This window comes from Diabrotica virgifera, chromosome 1, assembly GCF_917563875.1.
Source record: "Diabrotica virgifera virgifera chromosome 1, PGI_DIABVI_V3a".
Lineage (NCBI taxonomy): Eukaryota > Metazoa > Arthropoda > Insecta > Coleoptera > Chrysomelidae > Diabrotica > Diabrotica virgifera.
The window spans coordinates 127565889-127589285 of NC_065443.1; the positions used below are offsets into that span (position 1 = coordinate 127565889).

The following is a 23397-nucleotide window of genomic DNA, read 5'->3' on the forward strand; positions in this document are numbered from 1 at the left end:
ATAGTAATGGAGCTATACTTTATTATATGTTATCTCTTATATGGTCCATCTAAAAAGAGGACGTCCTTGTTTACTGTGGAACTGTCAAATAAAAACAGCAATAACACTTCTTCTTCCACATAGAAATTGTTGCATTCACACGGTATTTTATAGATGCAGTTCTTTCATCTTCCTTGTGTGTTGTTATATTTCGTTTTGACAAGATAGATCTCAGTATATTGGTTGTTTTGAATGTGGTTATGAAGTACTTATTTAATACCCTTTTTAATTTTTCTAATATGCCCTTTGCATGTGGTATTGTTATCTTTGAATCCCTCCTTTGAGTGTTTCTGGATTGCCTGTGGTGTTTTGTTGTTTCCTTTCTTCAATCTGGTGAAATTCCTTGTTTATAAATGACAATGGGTAATCATTTTTTGTTAAAATCCTTGCTAGCCGATTTTTTCTTCCCGAAATGCCGGTGTTTTGGGCTTTATCTAACTTTGGTTGGGTTTACTAATCTTATCAACAGTTCTAAAATTTGAATACTTGCGACTTATTTACGTTTATTACAATGTTGCTTTTTGTAGCTGATATTTTGTGACTGATCTACACCTTCCAGGTTAAAATGTTCGGTCGAATGAGGAGCTAAGATCTATTGAGCATAATAATGAAAGAGTAGATTTTCGTGCAACAAAAACTAGATGCCGATTTTTGGAACAAAATTTTCTTCGAGGTCTTTGGAAAAAGGACGGTGGCCTCTGATCTACAAAGAGACCCGGACCTAGAAGATCTTACCAGATCAATATTCCGAATCGAACTTAGTTCTCTGTCGTTACTCACGGCGTTTTATACTTATGGTCGGTATTCCTCTCCAACGCAAATCGATGGTAGTGGTAGGTTATTAGTGGGGATGTGATTATACAGCGAGCGAGATGGCCAGCCACCAGCAAGCGATAAAGGTGCCATTGCTACAAGCTAATAGTTCTCGCTCTTGCAAAGCGATAAATTATTTTGTGTATGTAAATTGACTATGATATCAAATAAACTTTGCTCGACTTTCCTATTCCTATCGGCAGTTCTAATATTTGAACACTGAACCTGATTTTCGTTCCCTACCATGTTGCTTTTTGTAACTGACTGTATCAAAAATTTGCTCTTCATTCAGTGAATATACAATCTATACATTTAAAACTCTTTTTGCTTCCAGCTGTCACAAATATCCGAGAAACCAAAAAACGGCCTGAAACCCATATCCACAGGCAACTGGGGCTGCGGATCTTCCCACAAAGGTGATGTCCAGTTAAAAGTCATCATACAGTGGATGGCTGCCAGCGTAGCAGGCGTTCCAGCACTGATCTACTGCACTTACGGCCATCAACAGCTAGCCAAATTAGACACGGTCTGCAGAATACTGATCGACAGAAAATGGACGGTGAGAGACTTGGCAGAAGCGGCTCTTAGGTATTCGAATAGGGTTATACAGGGCAAGGAACTCAGTGGGACTTTGTTTGAGGAGCTGATCGGTATGGAGAGAACAGTGTAGGGTTAAAATGTTATTTGTTACAATAAAAATATACTTGCGAGAAGTTCTGAGGTACAGAGAAAATAAATTAACAAATAAAATAAAAAACAAAAACAAGGAATTGATATTGTGTGACTCAGTTATAGTACGAGATCCGAATAGGAGGTCAAAATGTACCCATCTGCTTGCCGGATGAAACATTTTTTTTATTAAATTTTATACATAGACAAATGTTTCTAGCATGGGTTGCCTATCAAAATCGTGTCATAGCTATCCTTAAGGGGAGGCCGAAGGGGTTGAAATCAATATTCCAAACAAATTTTGTTCTTGAAAATATGGTAGATTATTTTATTTTTAAATTAAATAGGCATATTCAATACAATTCATAGATTACTCAAGGAAAAATACTGAAAAATAAGCCAACGGTGGCAAATTTTTAAAAGACACCTCAAAATACAATGAATCTTGCAGTGGACATCAGAACTCATCATTGAATCATGGTAAACAAAAAATTTAAAAAAATTTTATAAGCTTATGAGTTTCTCGAGGTAACGCTGTCAAGTTTTTGAAGTGAAAACTTCTTTAGGGACGTTGTGCACTTTTTGGACAGGGGAAAAAGCATTGAATTCGCGACCGTCATCGCGACCGTCATTGCGACCGTCATCGCTTATGCTATAATATTATGTGTATGTATATATAAATTGTGTAGAGGTATTTAAATTTAAAATAAATGTAAAACATATTTTAAGATGGGGAAAAAGGATTTATTTCGCGACCGTCATCGCGACCGTCATCTCTTTGGCTAAATAAATTTTGTACGTATATGCATTATGTGTATGTATATAAAAATTGTATAGAAGTATTTAAATTTAAAATAAATGTAAAACCTATTTTTGGATGGGGAAAAAGGATTTATTTGGCGACCGTCATCGCGACCGTCATCTCTTCGGCGAAATAAATTTTGTACGTATGTATATTATGTGTATGTATATATAAATTGTATAGAAGTATTTACATTTAAAATAAATGTAAAACCTATTTTTTGATGGGGAAAAAGGATTTTTTTGGCGACCGTCATCTCTTCGGCGAAATAAATTTTGTACGTATATTTATTATGTGTATGTATATATAAATTGTGTAGAAGTATTTAAATTTAAGATAAATGTAAAATCTATTTTATGATGGGGAGAAAGGATTGATTTAGCATCTGTCATCGCTTCGACGAAATAAATTTTGTACGTATATTAATGTACCTACGTATAATAATAGTAATATTATTGAAGTGAACACTTCTTTAAGGGCGTTGTGCACTTTTTATATGCGAAAAAAGCATTAAATTCGCGACCGTCATTGCAACCGTCATCGCTTCGGCGAAATAAATGTTGTACGTATATGTATATTATTATATGTATGTATATAAATAGTGTAGAAGGCACGCAACGCGTATATAATACTGGTATAACACCTATTTTTGGATGGGGATCAAGAATTGATTTCGCGACCGTTCATCGTTTAGTCGAAATAAATTTTGTATGTATATATATTATCTTCTTCTTCAGCCTGTTAGCATCCACTCCTGGACAAGGCCTCCCCATGACTTCTCAATTCTTCTCTGTTTTGTGCTATTTGGTGCCAGTTCTCCCCATTTTTGCCTTGATGTCGTCTAGTCATCGTTTTTGTGGTCTTCCTCTACTACGACTGTGCTCGCGTGGTCTCCAACGTAAAATGTTTCTCGTCCACCTTTCGATGTTTTGTCGTGTCTCGTGTGCTACCTAGTTTCATTTCATTTGCATTTCAATTCTTCCAATTACATATTCCACTTTCGTCCTGGTTCACACGTCCTCATTTTGTATATGTTCCCTCAGAGATACCCTATCATAGCTCGTTTGATCGCCCTCTGTATCGTTCTCAATCTATTGGCTGATACCTCTGTAAGTGTCATCGCCTCCATTCTATAGGTCATAATTGGTAGAATACAACTGTTGAATACCCTTTTCTTTAGATTTATTGGTATCTTTTTGTTCTTCAACACATCACTGAGTCTTGCTACTGCTGCCCAAGTCATTCAGATTCTTCTAATTATTCCTGCCGCTTGATTCTGTTTGCCTAGTTTGATCGTGTGACCTAGATATATATATATATATATATATATATATATATATATATATATATATATATATATATATATATATATATATATATATTTCGACACTTTCGATATCACTTCCATCTAAGTCGATTGTGATATATTGATTTGTCATCACTTTTGGTTTATTTGTTTTTGTCCTCTGTCTAACTTCTCTCTCCGTTCTTATTCTGCTTGTTGTTAGACCTTCTGATACATTTATTTGCATACTTGCATTGTCGTATATTATGTATTTGAGGAGTATTCTATATCTAGAATCAACCCTTGCGTTATTCATTCCTTCTAATACGGCCAGAGTTCTATGGAATCGAATGCCTTATTGTAATCCACAAATGCCAAATGAAGAGGTTCATTGTATTCGTTGCACTTTTCGATAAGTGTTGTTATTGTCTGTAGGTGTTCTATGGTACTATGTCAACAGGCTTGTAACTATCGAATTTATTTGATAGCCTGTTAGTAATTATTTTGGCAAGCATTCTGTACGGACGTGGCAACAGGCTTATTGGTTTGAAATTTTCGCGTTTGTGGTACCTACATATTAGGTGTATGTATATAATAAATAGCATAGGATGCACGCAACGCGTGTATAATATAGGTATAGAACTTTTTTGGATTGAGAAAAAGCATTGAATTCGCAACCGTCATTGCTGCGGCGAGATATTAGTAATTTATATACTACAGGTTGAATTGCGTATGTATAAGTTCGAAGTTATAATGGTTGGAGGAGGGATAGCGTGTGTACCCTAAGAAGCTTGCGAAGCAAGCGCATAAGGGGCCACATGATCCCTACTCCAATCATTATAAGTGATTAATGTTTAAAGTATTTTTGAAGTGAAAACTTCTGTAGCGATTTTGTGCATTTTCTGGATGGGGAAAAAGCATTGAATTCGTGACCTTCATCGCTTCGCCGAAATAAATTCTGTACGTTTATGTATTATGTGTATGTACAGTGGAACCTCGATAACTCGGATTAATCGGGACCGCGGCCGATTCGGGTTAGCCGGAGAGCATGGTAAAAATTAATAAAATACGGTATACTTATAGATAAAGTCCGGTATAATTAAAATAACATGAAATATATATGCACAGTACACATCTAACTTACCTATAGTTGTATAGAGTATAGTACCTGAAATCCGCCCGCGACTCACTAGTGGGTCGCGACCCACCGGTTGGGAAACGCTGGTATAGAGTATTGTTCATTTCTAGGTAAAAAAACTCAGTCAATTTCGGTTGTGTCAATTTCGTCTGCCATCGGAACAATGTTATGTTATTTAAGAACAGTGGCTCTTTCATTGTTTAAAAGACCATTGTTTAAAAAATGATTTTTTAAAAGACAGTCGATTAACATTATCTCTCAAATATTATATTATGGTCAAAGCGAAGTTTTAGCAATGAAACTCGATATTTTTAAGACATTCCAGAAGAGGCTACAGATAAAATGTTTTAACATAATACATACATTTTTATTGTTAAAATGTTTGTCTGATGAAAATCGGTCCGGGTTATCGGGGGCCGACTTATCGAGGTTCCACTGTATATATAAATAGTATAGGATGCAACCAATGCGTATATGATGTAGGATCACTTCTCTTTGGATGGGGAAAAAGCAATGAACTCGCGATCGTTATCGACACGGAAGATATTAGTAATTTATATACTATAGGTTAAATTGCGTATAAGTTTGGCCGAAGTTATAATGGTTGGAGAAGGGATAGAGTGTGTACCCGATGGGGCTTGCTTCGTAAGAAGTTTTCACTTCTGTCGGCACTCCCACGAGTGCATTAATTTTTTTTAGTTTTATCTAATTTTGACTTTTTGATATCACTCAGAAACCTAAAGAAAGATTTTTTTTGCAAAAAGGGTGAAATTCAACATATTTATCATTGCTAAACAAAAAAAAAGCATAAAACAAAAATATCTTGACAGCGTTACCTCAAGGAATGTCTATAGAAAATATATACAAAATTCCAGGTGAGATGGTCAAGCAGTTTTTGAGATACAATGTCTACAGCCTGAAAAAAGCAGTTTTGAGAAAAACGCGTTTCAAGTATTGTCAACTTTTATTTTCAATTTCATTTTTGTCTGTCAAATGGTAAAGTGATGCACACCGGAATATGATTTTAAATCGCGGAGTAATTTACAAAAGAAAATAAGAACAGCTGTTGACCGTTTCTCACTACGCTCAAGCGCGTTGGCACGAACTTGCTATAAAACAAGTCGAAGGTAGGGAGGCAGGGAGGTAATATTAAATAGCCCTAGCTTCCACTCGATTTGCAGCAGGTTCGCGCCAGCACGCTTGAACGTAGTGAATAACGGTCAACAGCTGTTTTTATTTTCTTTTGTAAATTACTCCGCGATTCAAAAAGATATTCCAGTGTGCATCATTTTACGATTTGAAAGACAAAAAAGAAATTGAAAATAAAAGTTGACAATACTTTAAACACGTTTTCCTCAAAACTCCTTTTTTCAAAGGCTGTAGACATTGTAACTAAAAAACTACCTGACCGAACCACTTGGAATTTTGTATATATTTTCTTTAGACATTCCTTGAGGTAAAGCTGTCTAAATATTTTTTGTTGTATGCTTATTTTTCATTTAACAATAATAAATATGTTAATTTTCACCCTTTTTACAAAAAAAAATTCGTTGGTTTGACTTCTGAGTGGTATCAAAAAGTCAAAATTAGATAAAACTAAAAAAAAACTTGACAGCATTACCTTGAGAAACTCATAAGCTAATAAAATCTTTTTGAATTTTTTGTTTACCATGATTCAATGATGAGTTCTGATGTCCACCTTGGCTTATTTTTCAGTATTTTTCCTTGAATTTTTTTGAGTAATCTATGAATTGTACTGAATATGCCTATTTAATTTAAAAATAAAATAATTCTACCATACTTTCAAAAAAACCTCCGTTTGGAATATTGATTTCAACCCCTTCGGCTCCCCCTTAAGGATAGCTATGACACGATTTTGATAGGCAACCCATGCTAGAAATATTTGTCTCTGTATGAAATTTAACAAAAAAGAATGTTTCATCCGGCAAGCAGATGGGTACATTTTGACCTCCTATTCGGATCTTAGACTATTATAGAAATCCACAAGGAAAATGATTTCCTGTAGCTGCTGTATACCATTTATCACAAAAAATTCTATTCAATAAAATCCTTTATAAAAGGTACAGGCGATTTATTAATTAAAAGTCCCTTAAAGGGCCACATCAGAACGTTTTCGATTTGAAAAGACCATCATCAGTGCTGAACAGGATGCGAACATGCTAAGCCACCAAAATTAAAAAATATTAGAGTAAAAATCCTTTAAAAATATTATAATTATAAGAAAATTTACACTGTCGAGTTTAAATAACATTGATGGTTGAAATAATTGTCCTAGATTTAGCATTAGTCATCATCTGACTCCCCATGTGGGTTGAACACCTTATGTCCTCACATTACAGACGGTAGTTAACAACTGAACTGAGTTGAACATTGAAGAGCTGAAATTTTCTATATTTCATTCATAAAATTAATTAATCTGAATGAGTAAAATTATCTCTGTACCTTCAGATGTAATAGTTTGCCAGTGAATTTCAAATTTGTATATTTTTGTACATTTTCGATTTCATTTATTTATACAAAACATAATACAGGGTGAAATACATAAGTTCCAGTTCAAATTTATTTAGAATTTTTTACTGTTAACAAAGATGATGAAGAACTATAGTCGGTCTTTAAATGCATTATTTATTGACATTTGAAAAATACCTAATTTTTTTATTTTACTTTTTTATGTGGCATGAAAAAATACACATGCAACCCTTAGTTTTCACCCTTATATCTCCAACCCCTATTTTTTAATAGCCATATTAGTAATTTAAGCATTTTTAACCATGGTCTATAATTGATAACGCATAAAATTGCAGTATCTGGCAATGGACTCCCTGCTGCAGTCGATTGCAAGGTAAAGTCAAAGGGAAGCAAGGATCCGGTAGAAGGAAAATATCATGGCTGCGGAATTTGAGAGCATGGATTAAGAAGACCTCAACGGAACTGTTTGGAGCCGCAGCGAGCAAGGTTATGATTGCCAATATGATTTCCATCATCCGAAACGGATAGGAACCAGAAGAAGATAAATTGATCAATTATCACTAGATCAGTTGTCTCCACCAGACGTCTACCGGTGTCACTTGTCACCCAGTAAATAGCATTATTATTGTTTATGCATGGAGCGTAATAGTGACACTTTTTTTATTTATTAGCCACACCTGTTATTTCAAATTACTTTTCTAGATTGTCAAGAAAGAATCAATAAATTTTAACTTTCTTTCATATAAAATTATATTGGGAATGAATTCCGCAGCTTGATAACTATGAAATAATAATTTTTTGTCATAAAAATTGAATAAGTTGTTTACCTCCAGTAAAAGTAGCCCCTTTTGATAGTCGTACATGTAAATCACCCTGTATATGTTCAAATAGCCAGTGCCTGTACTCAAGAGTCAGAAATAAGCACGGTCTTCCCACTTTTATATGAATATTTTTGGAAGTAAGAATCTGCCTTAAAATTGAGAAAGATGTGAATTTTAAGTAGGTACCTAAATCGCTGTAATGACCAATTGAAACAAAAAATACAATCCATTTACTACACTCATCAGTTTTAATGTTTAATATTACTAAAATCACTGTTTCAACATCATTACAAGTGCTCAGAGTTTTCCAGATTTTAATTACTTTTAAAACCCTTTCAAAACATTCAGAAATACCTTTAGTCTAGGGGAAATGGAGGAGGGGGGTTTCGTGGCTGATTGGGCTCCATGAGATTTTACAACAGATTTTTATGTATTTTGACCCGTTAAATCCGAATCGTCAACATGATAATTCAAATTTTTGGGCAGGAATATTTTTATTAAGAATCTAATTGGTCAAATGCTTATACCTAAGGAACTAATAAAGATATACCTTTTTTCTAAAGCATGTGTAATGTAATATATAAAGGAAAAGATTCCTCTCATTGGCTGTATACCATAATAAAAAACTTACTAAGGAAGTATAACGTCACTTGTAGGTAGATGGTATATAAATCTATTAAAATTGTTATCTAAAATGATCCAAATTGGATTGAAGTGGGTACATCTATAGTACAAAAAACACACAAACGTTTTCGGACCAATCAGTCCATCATCAGGTAGAAACCTAAAATAAGCAAACCACTGTATTAAAAAAGCCAAGATGAAATTTTGACTTAGAAAGTTAGGAAAAATTAAAACATGTGGTTACTTACTTTAGATCCAAAGTAGTTGGAACTAGCTATATAGTTAGGTCAAAAGACCTTAATATTACAATAAGTAAAGTAAAGTCTTTTGACCTAACTATGTAGCTAGTTCCAACTACTTTGGATCTAAAGTAAGTAACCACATGTTTTAATTTTTCGTAACTTTCTAAGTCAAAATTTCATCTTGGCTTTTTTAATACAGTGGTTTGCTTATTTTAGGTTTCTACCTGATGATGGACTGATTGGTCCGAAAACGTTTGTGTGTTTTTTGTACTATAGATGTACCCACTTCAATCCAATTTGGATCATTTTAGATAAAAATGTTAATAAATTTATATACCATATACCTACAAGTGAAGTTTTACTTCCTTAGTAAGTCATGTGTAATGTCTTGTTTCTTTAAAAAAATCAAACCAAACAAACTTAAAAAATTAAAATCGATCCATTGGTAGCAGAGATAATGCAAAGTTATTAAAAAGTAAAAAATAACCACTATATCAGACATTTTTGCTTATTGGGACCGTGCAAGTTCGGAAAAGCGACACCTGGTTTCATAGCTCGGCAACTTTTTTCGCACTTTTAATTATATTGGCCAATTATATTGGTACTGGTTGCTGGATAATTGTCAAGGCCGTGGCCCAAAAAAAATTATAAGAAAAAGTAAGATTTAGGTTATGTAATTAAAAGGTAAACAATTGTATGTACTAAATAAAATTAATTATTAAAATGCAGTACGGCAAGCAAAATTCAATTAATTAAATATACTTTTATATTTATATAATATTTGCATATCATATCAATATTGTGAGCAACATATAATTTTTCTTCTTCAATGACAGTAGGTATGCAATATACGTCAATTTGACAATTTCAATTGACAATATGAATTATTTAAGAAAGTTGCAAGATTTCTCCTCTTCGCGCACGATCGTTTCTCGTATCCCCTCCAAGTACTTGCACACCGCGAATACGCTGTGAGCTCGTACGTAGAGGGGATACTTAAAAGTTCGTGAGCGCCAGTAGTGACAAGTCAGTGAACTTGTTCTGGAAATTTGACATAAATGTCAAAGTGATTAATTTAAAACATTGAAATTAAAAACATTAATAGGAAAAAATATTAGTTGGTCAAAGCTGTGGTATATATTTTTACCTTAAATATACTTACGTTCTAAATACTGAATTTAAGTTTTTTTAATATTTCGTAATATGTAATTATACATTTATCTATTAATCTAAGCGCCATCTACACGATAATTGTGAAAGTATCCGAAGTAAGAAACTATATTTCATCAATAGAACGTCAAAATGACTAGCAAAATCTTAAAAAATCGATTACGATTTAATTACATTTTTTGCGTTGTAAATATTACGCGATAAAAATTAAATAATAAATTTAAAAATTTTCGGCGAAAGTTGCATTAGTAATCCGCTAGTTAGCGATACCAGCGAAGCTCAGAGCTTATAACTTTGCTTTTGCTCAACGTAAAAATATTTCAAGCAACTCATTTTAAAGCTACGATTATAAGCTTTAAAATGAATTTTGAAAAATTATATTTTATTAATTTTTGACAAAGTTATATAAAATCCACAAGGAAAAGAAAGATTTTTTCTGTAGTTGGCTGTATACCGTCAATCACAAAAATTTAATGAAAAATCCTTTGTAAATATAGTTTTTTTTATTAAAATCCATTTAAGGGCTACATCACAAAACGTTTTCGATTTTTTACAAAATCACCATCAGTGTTAAGAACAGGTTAATTGCAAGCTGAGGTACCAAAGAAATGCTAGGGTAAGAACCCTTTAAATGGTATAAAAATGTGTTGCAATCGCATATTTGCTTAACACGTTCAGCCCCGCGTGAGACAGATGCTGTCTCACGGTGTTGTGATCTTGCCGGACCGGGTAAACTTACGGGTGTGTCTCACAGGTAAATTTTACATCAGACCGCGTGAGCCGGTGAAGAGACACGGTGCAATATTATGTATTATAGCAATGAAAAATGCCGGTCTAAGGGAACACTTCAGTGTTTGCGGTTTCAAAATAGGATAATTTGATGTCAAGTTACGAACAAAAAAACAGCTATATGTACCATATTTATCTTCCCTAATTTCTACTAGCTACACATCTACTAGCTTTGCAACCCACGTGATGGGAGAGTCATACTGTGCCCAAGGGTCTAATTCTTTATAAATATTATCCATCCTATGGAACTTTAAGCAAATAAGAGATTATAACATATTTTTATACAATTTAAAGGGTTTTCACCCTGGTATATCTTTGGTGGCTCAGCTTGCAATTAACCTGTTCTTAACACTGATTATGATTTTATTAAAAATCGAGAACGTTCTGTGATGTAGCCCCTAAAGGGATTTTAATAAAAAAAATTTATACCTTTTTTAAAAGATTTTTCATTACATTTTTTTGAAGTTATAAGGTTATAGGATACGATTTAGGTATAAAATAACACTTAAATTTGTTTATAACGATTTTTCGGTGGTCAGAGATCAAAAACTTTAGTATCATGTTAATGAGGAATATATTACGATAGAAAACAAACATACTGAGCTTTACTAAACTCATTTTGATACTACAATACAGTAGTTTGAAGTTGACCCATGGAAATTTAATTTTTCAAAATTTATTTTAAACTTTTAATCATAGTTTTAAAATAAGTCGCTTTACATCTTTCTACCTTAAGCAAACACAAAGTTATAAGCAAAAATGCCTGATACTTCGTTATTTTTTTACAAAAAATTTGCAATATCTCGGCCTCTAACGGACCAATTTTAATTTCTCAAAGTTTTTTTTTTTAAGAAACAAAACATGAATTGAAAAAAGGGTACATCTTTATTAGTTATAAGCATTTAAACAATTAAATTGTTAATAACAAATTCCTACCCAAAAATTAGAATTATCATGTTGAAGATTAGGAATCAAACTACATCAAAATCAGCGATAATATCTCATTAACCTTAATCGGCCACGGAACCTCCCTTTGTCCCTTGACTACTTTATCTTTAAAGTTATATAAGTACACATATATATTTTTTTTTAACTTGAGACAGTTTCTTACAACTTATTTTTAAGAAAGACATTGTATTTATAGGATTGTTTATTAAATTTTAATAAATAATACAACAGTTAGTGCTCTTAGGAATTAAAAAAATATACCCCTCATTCTCCTACCCACTCCTTGTCGATCATAGAGAATATTGAACCTTGTCACAAACTGGTTCAAATCGTTGCAGCCTTTTGTTAGTGTTCCTAGGTAAGTCATCAAGCCTACATCATTGCATTGCTGAAAGAAAATAAATTCATTTAAAAGCTCACATTGACCCTCGTTTTACAAACTAAGAATTTGAACGTGCGATGGTTGGAACGCACGATGACATTCCAATAGTAGCTCGAGAAATCCGTTGGTACCTTTCTCATTACACAGCGACTTCAGCGAACGTTCCAGCCGCTGTGTAATGAGATAGGTACCAGAGGATTGCTCAAGCCAGTATTGAAATATCATCGTGCAAATTCTTAGCGTGTGAAACAAGGGAAAGGATCACACATGTTACACATTCAATAGTTATTGGTCTGTTTATTTACTCTATTTTGTGAATCATACTACACCTATGGCCCAGAAAAAGAAGCTGAAAAAGTACTTGAAAAATCGAGTTTTTAAATTAAGAGCAAACAGTAGCGATCAACAGGTAGCAACAAACGCGTTCCAAGATTGCGGCTCTAATTTTGAATATTTTGTCGAGATATTTGGCACACATATTCGTAATATAATAAAGAATCTCGGTACAGAGCCCAATTTCAGAAATATGTTAGTATGTGGAAATTACTATATAACTAAATAAAATATTGAAAAAAACAGCCTGTACGGCCATTAAGAAAGACAAAAAAATACACTTTCTTCAAATAAACTTTTTTATCCCGCGTTGTGTCACATTGGAACTACTAAAAATCGATTATCTATAACAAGAAATCGAACGTCACTGACTTGGCAACATGTCGCGCCTGTGTGTATAAAAATTATTGTTTTTGATAGTATAAACGTCACTGTCAGTGTCGAATTACCGACGCACTGTTGCCTCACTTTTGAAAGTTCGCAGAACTTTCGCAATCTTGGACCGCGTTTATTGCTACCTGTTGATCGCGACTGTGTGCTCTTAAGGAGAGGGGTCAGGCAAGGTTGGATACTGTCGCCGTTATTGTTTAATGCTTATTCTGAAGAAATCATACAAGAAGCTTTGGTAAATCAGACAGTCGACATAAAGTGAATGAAAGTTTAATTAATAACATTAGGTATGCCGATGACACAGTCATAATAGTCGACAACTTAGAAGACTTAGAAAGGATAATGAACCAAATATTAAGATATAGTAGATACAGATAGAACAAAATATTAAGACTCTTTATTAACATAAAAAAACCAAAGGGCCTAGCCGGGTAAGATGATGAAAAATACCCTTAACTCGATTCGAATTCCATATAGGCCACCGTTTAGCACATATAGAGAAACTCACTTTCTGAAATTTTTAGCCCCCTAGGTGGTCACGTGACCCACCTAGAGCCTAATTAGGCTTTTTATGTTGTTATCTTTTATCTCAGCCGCATCGAGAGCTTGCGAAAAACTTTAAATAAAAAAATTGTAAGTTTCAAAAAGTTCTGTCCGAAATTTTTTTTTTATTTTTGGCGGCAAATTTTAATTTTAGGAAGATTTTAAAATTTTGAATGAGTATAAAAAAATAACTAAGACCTTCGTTTTCACGAAAAAAATTTATAACGTGTATTTTTGCATAATGTTTCACCCTGAATTTTTTCAGATTTTTGAAATTGGTGAAACATACTTTTAAAAATAAAAAACCGCATTTTTTTGTATTTTTTCGCTTTTTGATACAATTTTATACATGGTGTTTAAAAAAGGTAACACCGTCACTAGGATAGATAAAAAACTGAAAAACAATTGGGGTTTGCTTAATAAAAAATGTTTGTAATGCCATCCATTTTCAAGATAACAAAATTTTACACATTTTTTACGATTTTGCCGAAACTACTGGCAACATTGTAATAAAATTTGGCTGGTAAGAAGTAGTTATTGTGCATTTTTTGACATACAATTAAAAATGTTATATTCATCATTGGCGCACATACGGTAAATGGTCTGAACTTTTTAAAGAAAAAAGATAGTACGCCACTGACATATTTCAAATTAACAATCATTTTGGATTCCCCGTTCCATTTATGACAAAAAATCTATCTTCCCATTTTTTCATACGACGCGCGACGCGCCATTTTTATGCAAGAAATAAAACATATTAACCCTTACAAAGTATTCGAACTACTATGTTAAGTTTCTATACATCTACACTGACCGGCACAAAAAACGGCCACCCCACAAAATGGGTAATTTTTGATGTCTTGAATTTCCTAAACCTGTCGTTCGATTTAAGTGATTTTTTTAATATATTATAGCCTTATTCTTTAACCAAATCGCTGTAATAATATTCTTACTAGACAGGTAAACTAACGTGTGATCCAAAATTATTGTCACCATAGGTGGCTCTGAACGACAGAGATAGCTATACAGTGCATGTCTATTCTTAATTCAGATATACTTTTCAGTTTACGTCAACTTTGCAGTGTACGTCAACTTAACAAGAAAAGTTAGGTTATGTAGAGATGTTGATGGTGGACATATACAACATCCTGTTTGATTTTATTTATTATTGTTACGTATAATTTGGTTAATTCTTTTTATTTTTGATTAAAGTTCTGTGTTAAAGGTTTTGACTGATTTTTTATGTTTTATAATGTTAATCAAAATTAATTGATAAACCAATGATATAAGATTAAAACAAGACATACGTAATTTTTTGCACGGCTAGCTTTGATCCCAATAATTGTGGATCGCTCGTTATCATTGTATACCGGGTGTAGAGCCACCTATGGTGACAATAATTTTGGATCACACGTTAGTTTACCTGTCTAGTAAGAATATTATTACAGCGATTTGGTTAAAGAATAAGGCTATAATATATTAAAAAAATCACTTAAATCGAACGACAGGTTTAGGAAATTCAAGACATCAAAAATTACCCATTTTGTGGGGTGCCGTTTTTTGTGCCGGTCAGTGTAGATGTATAGAAACTTAACATAGTAGTTCGAATACTTTGTAAGGGTTAATATGTTTTATTTCTTGCATAAAAATGGCGCGTCGCGCGTCGTATGAAAAAATGGCAAGATAGATTTTTTGTCATAAATGGAACGGGGAATCCAAAATGATTGTTAATTTGAAATATGTCAGTGGCGTACTATCTTTTTTCTTTAAAAAGTTCAGACCATTTACCGTATGTGCGCCAATGATGAATATAACATTTTTAATTGTATGTCAAAAAATGCACAATAACTAATTCTTAAAGGATCCCCCAAACCAAATCGCTGTAATAATATTCTTACTAGACAGGTAAACTAACGTGTGATCCAAAATTATTGTCACCATAGGTGGCTCTGAACGACAGAGATAGCTATACAGTGCATGTCTATTCTTAATTCAGATATACTTTCCAGTTTATGTCAACTTTGCAGTGTACGTCAACTTAACAAGAAAAGTTAGGTTATGTAGAGATGTCGATGGTGGACATATACAACATCCTGTTTGATTTTATTTATTATTGTTACATACAATTTTGTTAATTCTTTTTATTTTTGATTAAAGTTCTGTGTTAAAGGTTTTGACTGATTTTTTATGTTTTATAATGTTAATCAAAATTAATTGATAAACCAATGATATAAGATTAAAACAAGACATACGTAATTTTTTGCACGGCTAGCTTTGATCCCAATAATTGTGGATCGCTCGTTATCATTGTATACCGGGTGTACCAATCAAACTGTGTTTTATTCTCAAATTTCACCACACCCTATGGAATATTCTAGCATTTATAAAATACTGAAATTAAAACTCAACTATAGCCTCAGGTTTTCTTAACATTCTGTTTTTTGATTCATTCGCTTATGTTGGATAATAAAAAAGTTAGGTACTTTAACAACTAGCCATGTTCTTCATTAATACAGGGTGTTTCTAAATAAGTGCGACAAACTTTAAGGGGTAAATCTGCATGAAAAAATAATGAACGTTTGCTTTATAAACATATATCCGCAAATGCTTCGTTTCCGAGATACTGGATGTTGAGATATGAAAATGAAATTTGGTAGGTTTTAAGAGACAGTTATTGCCCATTTTTTGACATGCAATTAAGAATTTTATATTCTCCATTGGCGTGCATGCGGGTAATATTACCCGTCATATTATCCGTATGCGCGCAATGGAGAATATAAAATTCTTAATTGCATGTCAAAAAATGTACAATAACTGTCTCTTAAAACCTACCAAATCTCATTTTCATATCTCAACCGATTTTAGAGAAATACATAAATCGTCAGTTTGTAAAAAAATTCAACATCCAGTATCTCGGAAACGAAGCATTTGCAGATATGTGTTTATAAAGCAAACGGCCATTATTTTTTCATGCAGATTTATCCCTTAAAGTTTGTCGCACTTATTTAGGAACACCCTTATTATCCAACATAAGCGAATGAATAAAAAAAAATGTTAAGAAAACCAGAGGCTACAGTTGAGTTTTAATTTCAGTATTTTATAAATGCTAGAATATTCCATAGGGTGTGGTGAACTTTGAGAATAAAACACAGTTTGATTGGTACATCCGGTATACAATGATAGTTTACCTGTCCAGCAATAATATTATTACAACGATTTTGTTAAAGAATAAGGCTATAACACATTAAAAAATTCACTTAAATCGAACAACAGGTTTAGGAAATTCAAGACATCAAAAATTACCCATTTATTGGGGTGGCCGTTTTTTGTGCCGGTCAGTGTATTATACTCGAACTCTTTGTTATCTTCGAATACTTTGAAAGTATTAAGATATTTTATTTTTTGCATGAAAACGGCGCATCGTATAAAAAAAGGGAAGATAGATTTTTTGTCACAAATGCAACGAAGAATTCAAAAATATTGTTAATTTGAAATATGTCAGTGGCGTACTATCTTTTTTTTTTAATTGACCATTACCCGTATGCGCGCCACTGATGAATATAAAATTCTTAATTGTATGTCAAAAAATGCACAATAACTACCTCTTAAAACCTGCCAAATTGTATTACAATGTTGCTGGTAGTTTCAGCAAAATCGTAAAAAATGTGTAAAATTTTGTTTTCTTCAACGCCCTGTAGCTTGCAAATGGATGGCATTACAAAAAATGTTTATTAAGCAAACCCCAATTGTTTTTAAGTTTTTATCTATCCTAGTGACGGTGTTACCTTTTTTTAAACACCATGTATAAAATTGTATCAAAAAGAGAAAAAAAAACAAAAAAATGCGTTTTTTTATTTTTAAAAGTACGTTTCACCAATTTTAAAAATCTGAAAAAATTCAGGGTGAAACATTATGCAAAAATACACGTTATAGATTTTTTTCGTAAAAACGAATGTCTTAGTTATTTTTTTATACTCATTTAAAATTTTAAAATCGTGCTAAAATTTAAATTTCCCGCCAAAAATTAAAAAAAAATTTGGACAGAACTTTTTGAAACTTACAACTTTTTTATTTAAAGTTTTTCGCTAGCTCTCGATGCGGCTAAGATAAAAAATAAAAACATAAAAAGCCTAATTAGACTCTAGGTGGGTCACGCGACCACCTAGGGGGCTAAAAATTTCAGAAAGTGAGTTTCTCTATATGTGTTAAACGGTGACCTATATAGAATTCGATCGAGTTGGGGGCATTTTTCATCATCTTACTCGGCTAGGCCCTTTGAAAATTAGCAAGAGCAACAATACAAACGAAAGATTAACGTTAGGCGGCCAGCAGTAAATGCTATGATGTCATATTCTAATACTTACATTATAAAAATCTTGTCTAAACCTTGAACCATCAATAACAGGCAATCTGTGGCATAAAGAAAAGGCATCTCTAAGTACTTCATGATTCCTCGGCAATTGTCCGCTCTGCACAGCTTTCATGTATTCCAGGACCAATCTAACTCTAGAATGAAGCATTTTAATGGCACTATGCTGAGCAGTAAGATGTTCTGCAACTAAGGAACTCTCACCAGAATCCGTTGCTGACATTCTGGCCACATGGTCAACACCAATTCGTTCTGCTTCTTCAGTTGCTAGAGTGTATGTAAGAGAGACAAACAGCATTGTGGCTTCACCATTTACTAAGTCTATCACAGATTCGTATAAGTTTACTGGTAAATGCTGAAAATTAAAAATGTATTGTTTAAAGTGTGTATTGCTAGTTTCTACACTACATGCTGGGTAAAAGTTTATGGTTGGTATAGCAGAATTTAATGTGATCTCTAAAAGAGATATAATATAAAATCATGGTTTATGTAAGAAGCAGGGTGGCCTATGACAAATTTGGATTAAAACATTGAATAGGGAACTTACATAAAATTTTAAATTTGAAAAAAATGTTATAAATCACAACAACATAATTTAAAACATGTATCAAAGATAAAAAAGTTTTGTTTGTCTTTCGTTTGGCCCCTAAAGACGATTAAAAATTCAAATTATACCAGCCAGCCCAAAACGCGTTGTGACGTCATCTGGTTATAGGGTTATATGTTTACATTCTGTACCAACAAAGTAAACAAAATTGTATATATGTAATTTTAAATTAGACATTATAAACGTCAGTAGAAAATACAGTTATGTGACGTCACAAGTGTTTTTCGATCGTTTGAACTATTCATAGAAAACTTGTACTTTTACAAAATGGTTTTATTTTCCATAGTAAACCTTCTTTCCTTTCCTTCAAAAACTGTATCAAACTCCAATTCAACAAACTAGTATATATTATTACAATGACATACGATAAATGTCATTAGAATATAAATATTTTTCACTTATTCCGCGACGATGAGCTGGCCAAATATCCAAGTAGGTGGAGGCCAAAACTAAAGAAGGAGAAGAAGAATGTATCTAAATATAACCATAATCATAACAATATTATAAAACTATGTGACGTCACGGGTCGTTTGAACTATTTTATACCGCAGAAGACCTTAAATTTGTATTTCTAAGTTATTAAAAGTTTTTGAAGCGTGAAATTTTGGAAATCTCATTTTTAAACAAAACTGAACATTATTATGTAATGAAAAAAATGCGCAAGATCCCTATTCTGTCATTGTTTATCGTTGTAATTCATTTTTATAGAACTAATTTTTATTTTCACATCTACTACCTCCAAAAAAATCTAAACGAAAATATGGTTTCAAAAATATTATTTGGAAAATACCAAATATCTTATTTTTAAATACGTAAATGGCTGCTCAAGAAATGCTAAACAAAATGAGTCATAATACAATACAACCTGTTACCTTTGCGTTACTTTGACGACGTTGCCAAATAATTTTATATGATGCTTTTTTCTTGTGGCTTCTTAATGCAATTTACTATGTTTATTGACAATAAGGCACAATTTGAAAATAAGTTTATTTTGATACAGAAATCATTCTCAAAGTTCAAAACATTAATAAATTTGATTTATATAAAACGATTTCTGAGGTGAAAATCAAAAGGGGACTGCAAAGGGTTAAGTATCTCACTACATTCATTACTTACTTCAATATTTTTATCATAAGGGTTGAGCTTCAATAAAATGGGAGACTCATTGATTTCACAAATTTGCTTGTGGACCTTGATATCCATTTCACTTGGGGCGTCACCTGTTGTGTACCAGCCAATGAAATCTAAATCACTGAAGACTTGTTTAACTAGAAAATAATTAAATATGCTGTTATATCAAATTAACGTAAAGTACCTAAGTAATATAAGGAAAAATCATTACAAAAATATACCTTATCGATGGCTTAGTGTGAAAACCTCGTATCTCATTTTTTTTTTCGAAAATGACGTTTTGGTGGTTTTAGTTTGAAAACCTTGTATCTCACCATTTCCAACTGTTAGAAAAAATCCAAATACACTAGACTATTTTCTACAGCAGAAAAAAGAAACCACATATATCAATTGCTCTCTTGATTTAGTGTGAGTACCACGTATATTTATAACCAACAATTTGGTACTTAATTTGGAGTGTTTGTTTGAGAGATTCGACTTGCAGAAATGTTTTTTGTGAACAATAAAAGATAGTCCGGCATATAGAAACATTTTATGAACCTTAAATCAAAAGATTTGTATTGTATCGACCTAGTATTTGGAGGTGCGTAATAAGCTATGAAAAATGAAAACCTCGTAAATAATAATAAACACAACCTCATTTGAGATGAAAAACACGTATATCAAGATATACGAGGTTATCATAGTTACTTAGGCAAAAGCTATATATACTGCAAGGATATTTACGTGTTTTTCATAGTTAATATTTGTATTTCCAATTTAATAGCAACATTTAACACTTTTAGCTCTGTGCCAATATCAGGTATTTGTCTCAATGTGGTCGAATTAAAAATATGTAACGTAATTTTTGTTTTTAGGTTATATTATGCATAAAATCAGTTTTTTGCCTCTCCTGTAAAATTGTAATTTAATGAGATACGAGGTTTTCACACTAAGCCATCGTTATAAGGTTTTTTAGAAATTATTATATATAAGGTCTCTGAAGTAACAATTATATTTAATGGTAACCTCTACGAATATTATAGAAATATTCTCTTCTTCTAAAGGTGCCTATCTTCTAGAGCTGTTGGAGACCACATTGACCCATCTTATTCTATTCACGGGAGCTCAAAATAAATCAGTTGGCATTAGACCAGTCCACTTCCTAAGATTTGCCAACCAGGATATTATACTTTACATCCAGGTCATCCCTTGCCCTCAATCTTACCTTGTAGAATCAACTGTAGAAGTTGGTATTCATTATTACTCATAATGTGGCCAAAGTAAGCCAATTTTCTGTGCTTTATAGTGTTAATAATTTTTTGTCTTTTCTTAGCCTCGGGAGAATAGTTACGGTATATTAGTTGTGTGGTGTATATATTAAGACCCTCAACATATGTCGGTAGCACCACATTTCAAATGCCTCTAATAGGGAACTTGCACATTTTTTTAATTACGTAATAATGTTCAGTTTTGTATAAACATGAGATTTCCAAAATTTGTTACATGTTTCTACAACATTATTCATCATCCTTTGGAGCCCTTACGCACTATCTGCCGCTACGAACTGTCGCTGTTACGAATTGTCCGGTTACGAACTGTCACATTACGAGGTGTCTGGTCACGGTTTATTACACCACTGGACTCAATAATAACACGGGTGTTTGGAATTTCTATATACAAGCAGTTGGAGTATTTATTTATAACCATTACTTCGCTAAAAACAGGTAAAAAACATTTTTTCCGATTTCATTTTTCCTCGTTATAACCAATTATGCCTCGTTATACAGGTGTTATAGTTCAATAGGAATTTCATGGGATATCTAGCGTACCTCGTTATAAGCGAAACCTCATAATATCCGTGTTCGTTATGGAGAGAGTCCGCTGTATTGTCAATTATTTTAAAAACAATAAATAAAAAAAGGAAGGAAAATAAAGAAGAAGAATAGTAAGAGATACAGTAGAACCCCAAAAATCCGAACTAAAGCCTGTTCGGATTCCGAAAATTTCAGATTATCTGAAAGTTAGACTAACTATAGTTGATGTTTTAACCAAGAGGAGTAAACTAAAAAGACAGATTCACACCCAACAAAGTTACTAGAAAAGTCACCAAATTCATCTTCTTTTTTCATTGATCATATCACCTTTCGATGATAATCCATACATATATTATATTATATTAAATCATTGCTAAAGAGTTCTAAAAACAACTGTTTTTATATAAAAGTAGACTAAAAATCTAAAAATTAAAGGAATAATGCAGAAAACACAAAAAATCGCTGATATACTTAATTAACCTATAAAATGACAGAAGTGCCAAAATTTTATAAATGTCATTAGTGTCAAAATTTAATAACAGTGGAGTAAACTTGCCTGCGGTTGGAACAATTAGAAATAAGCATTATGCCGCGGTAAATTTGAATCATTCCTCTTGGTTAAAAAACAAACAATAGTAATTCAAAGCTTTCATTGTCGTTGAGTTTGAGTTCAAAACATTCTCGCAAGAGTGTGGACAATATTTTTGGACTCAACTTAAGTAAGAGAACCGAAGTTAAGTTTGGTTAACCTTTATAAGCACTACATATTAAAGTATGTATTTATTTTTAAGAAATTTTAAATGTTAAAGTCCTATTAATCCTACATTCTTCAATTTTCTGGTTTTACTCTGTACCTATAATAAAAATGTTGTTAAGTTTTTGTCTTGCATTTTAAAGTTTTTTCACTTTTGATTTGATTTGACAAACATTCGGATTAGGGGGGTTCGTGTTGGGTGGTTCGACTGTATCTATTAAGTGTTAAAAAAATTGTAATAAACCAAGAAAGATTATAGTGCCTAGGCTTTACAGAATGAACTAAAACAGATATAAATCAAATAAAATGATTGTAATAACTACTACAACAGAAGACATGACCACATAATAAAACATAAAAATATACACAGCCATTCTTTACCCAACAATTAAATCATAAGTTATTAATGAAACTACTTACATTGCTCTTCTTTCATGTTGTAATAATCCTTATCAATAACTATATCACCTCCTATAAGTGTAAATACTAGCTCAAATGAGTTCATTACTTCAATATTTCTACCCTTTTGTTTGCCGATCAAAGCTCCAATGACTAAAATATAAAGATATAATATTATGAAACAGGCATTAATCTCCTCAATAATTGTAATTTACCTTGTTGCACAGCTCCTTCTTGGGCCCTTTCCCTAGTCCAATGTTCTGATACATTCATTATTACAAGAGGATGAAGGGAACAAGTGATTGATCCAACAGCTCCCGGGGCCATTACATTTTTGCCTGTATCTGTGGTTACCTCCATGGAAGATTTTGAATTTTCAGCCACCGGGGCTGTTTCCACTTCAACTTCCATTGCTTCCTTGGCTTCGCTCATTTTTAAAAGTTTTTAGCTGTATTTTTACAATATGTATAAACAACAAAGCAGCAAACGAAAATCAGAAATAAAACATTGAAATTGAAATGTCAATTTGTCAATGTCAATATCAATCAGCTGTCACTGTAATACACTGTAATACAGTGTTGCCAAATGGAAGGAAACTTTTTTAACAAAAGGGAAAAAAAATGTTTACTCCAGTCCAAATCAGTGGCGGATCCAGCATCATTAAGAGGGGGGTCGATTGGCTAAATTTTTGTAAAAATAAATGAATGTTTTTAAAATCTTAATATACCGGGTGGTCACCGGGTTTAAAATCTTAATATACCTTAACACGGGCCATAGGATACTCGATGTAAAATTCTAAACTGTTGAATTCCTGTTTCCCTAATTATTTTACATCAAAAGTCATAAGAAACTATTTGTAGAGA

At 32.5% G+C, this 23397-nt stretch overlaps 2 protein-coding genes across 4 annotated transcripts in view; one reads left to right on the forward strand and one right to left on the reverse strand.

Moving 5' to 3' along the window:
- The window catches only part of LOC114331307 (uncharacterized), a 41155-nt gene extending 32326 nt beyond the window's left edge, over window positions 1-8829 (forward strand). For 2 of the 3 annotated variants that reach the window (XM_028280832.2, XM_050661851.1), the window contains exon 15: window positions 1187-8829. In XM_028280832.2, the coding sequence (XP_028136633.2) occupies window positions 1187-1522 (336 nt within the window). In that variant the 3' untranslated portion in view covers window positions 1523-8829. The remainder of the gene's footprint in view (window positions 1-1186) is intronic. The other variant, XM_028280834.2, reaches the window with a different exon arrangement.
- Window positions 8830-12014: 3185 nt separating this feature from the next.
- Window positions 12015-23063, reverse strand: LOC114331309 (COP9 signalosome complex subunit 6). Its single transcript, XM_028280835.2, has 5 exons — window positions 22750-23063; window positions 22556-22687; window positions 19571-19722; window positions 17843-18202; window positions 12015-12218 (listed from the first exon to the last, which is right to left on the reverse strand). The coding sequence occupies exons 1-5, from the start codon at window positions 22964-22966 to the stop codon at window positions 12078-12080; spliced, it is 1002 nt and encodes a 333-aa protein (XP_028136636.1). The 5' UTR covers window positions 22967-23063; the 3' UTR covers window positions 12015-12077.
- Window positions 23064-23397: the final 334 nt, after the last annotated feature.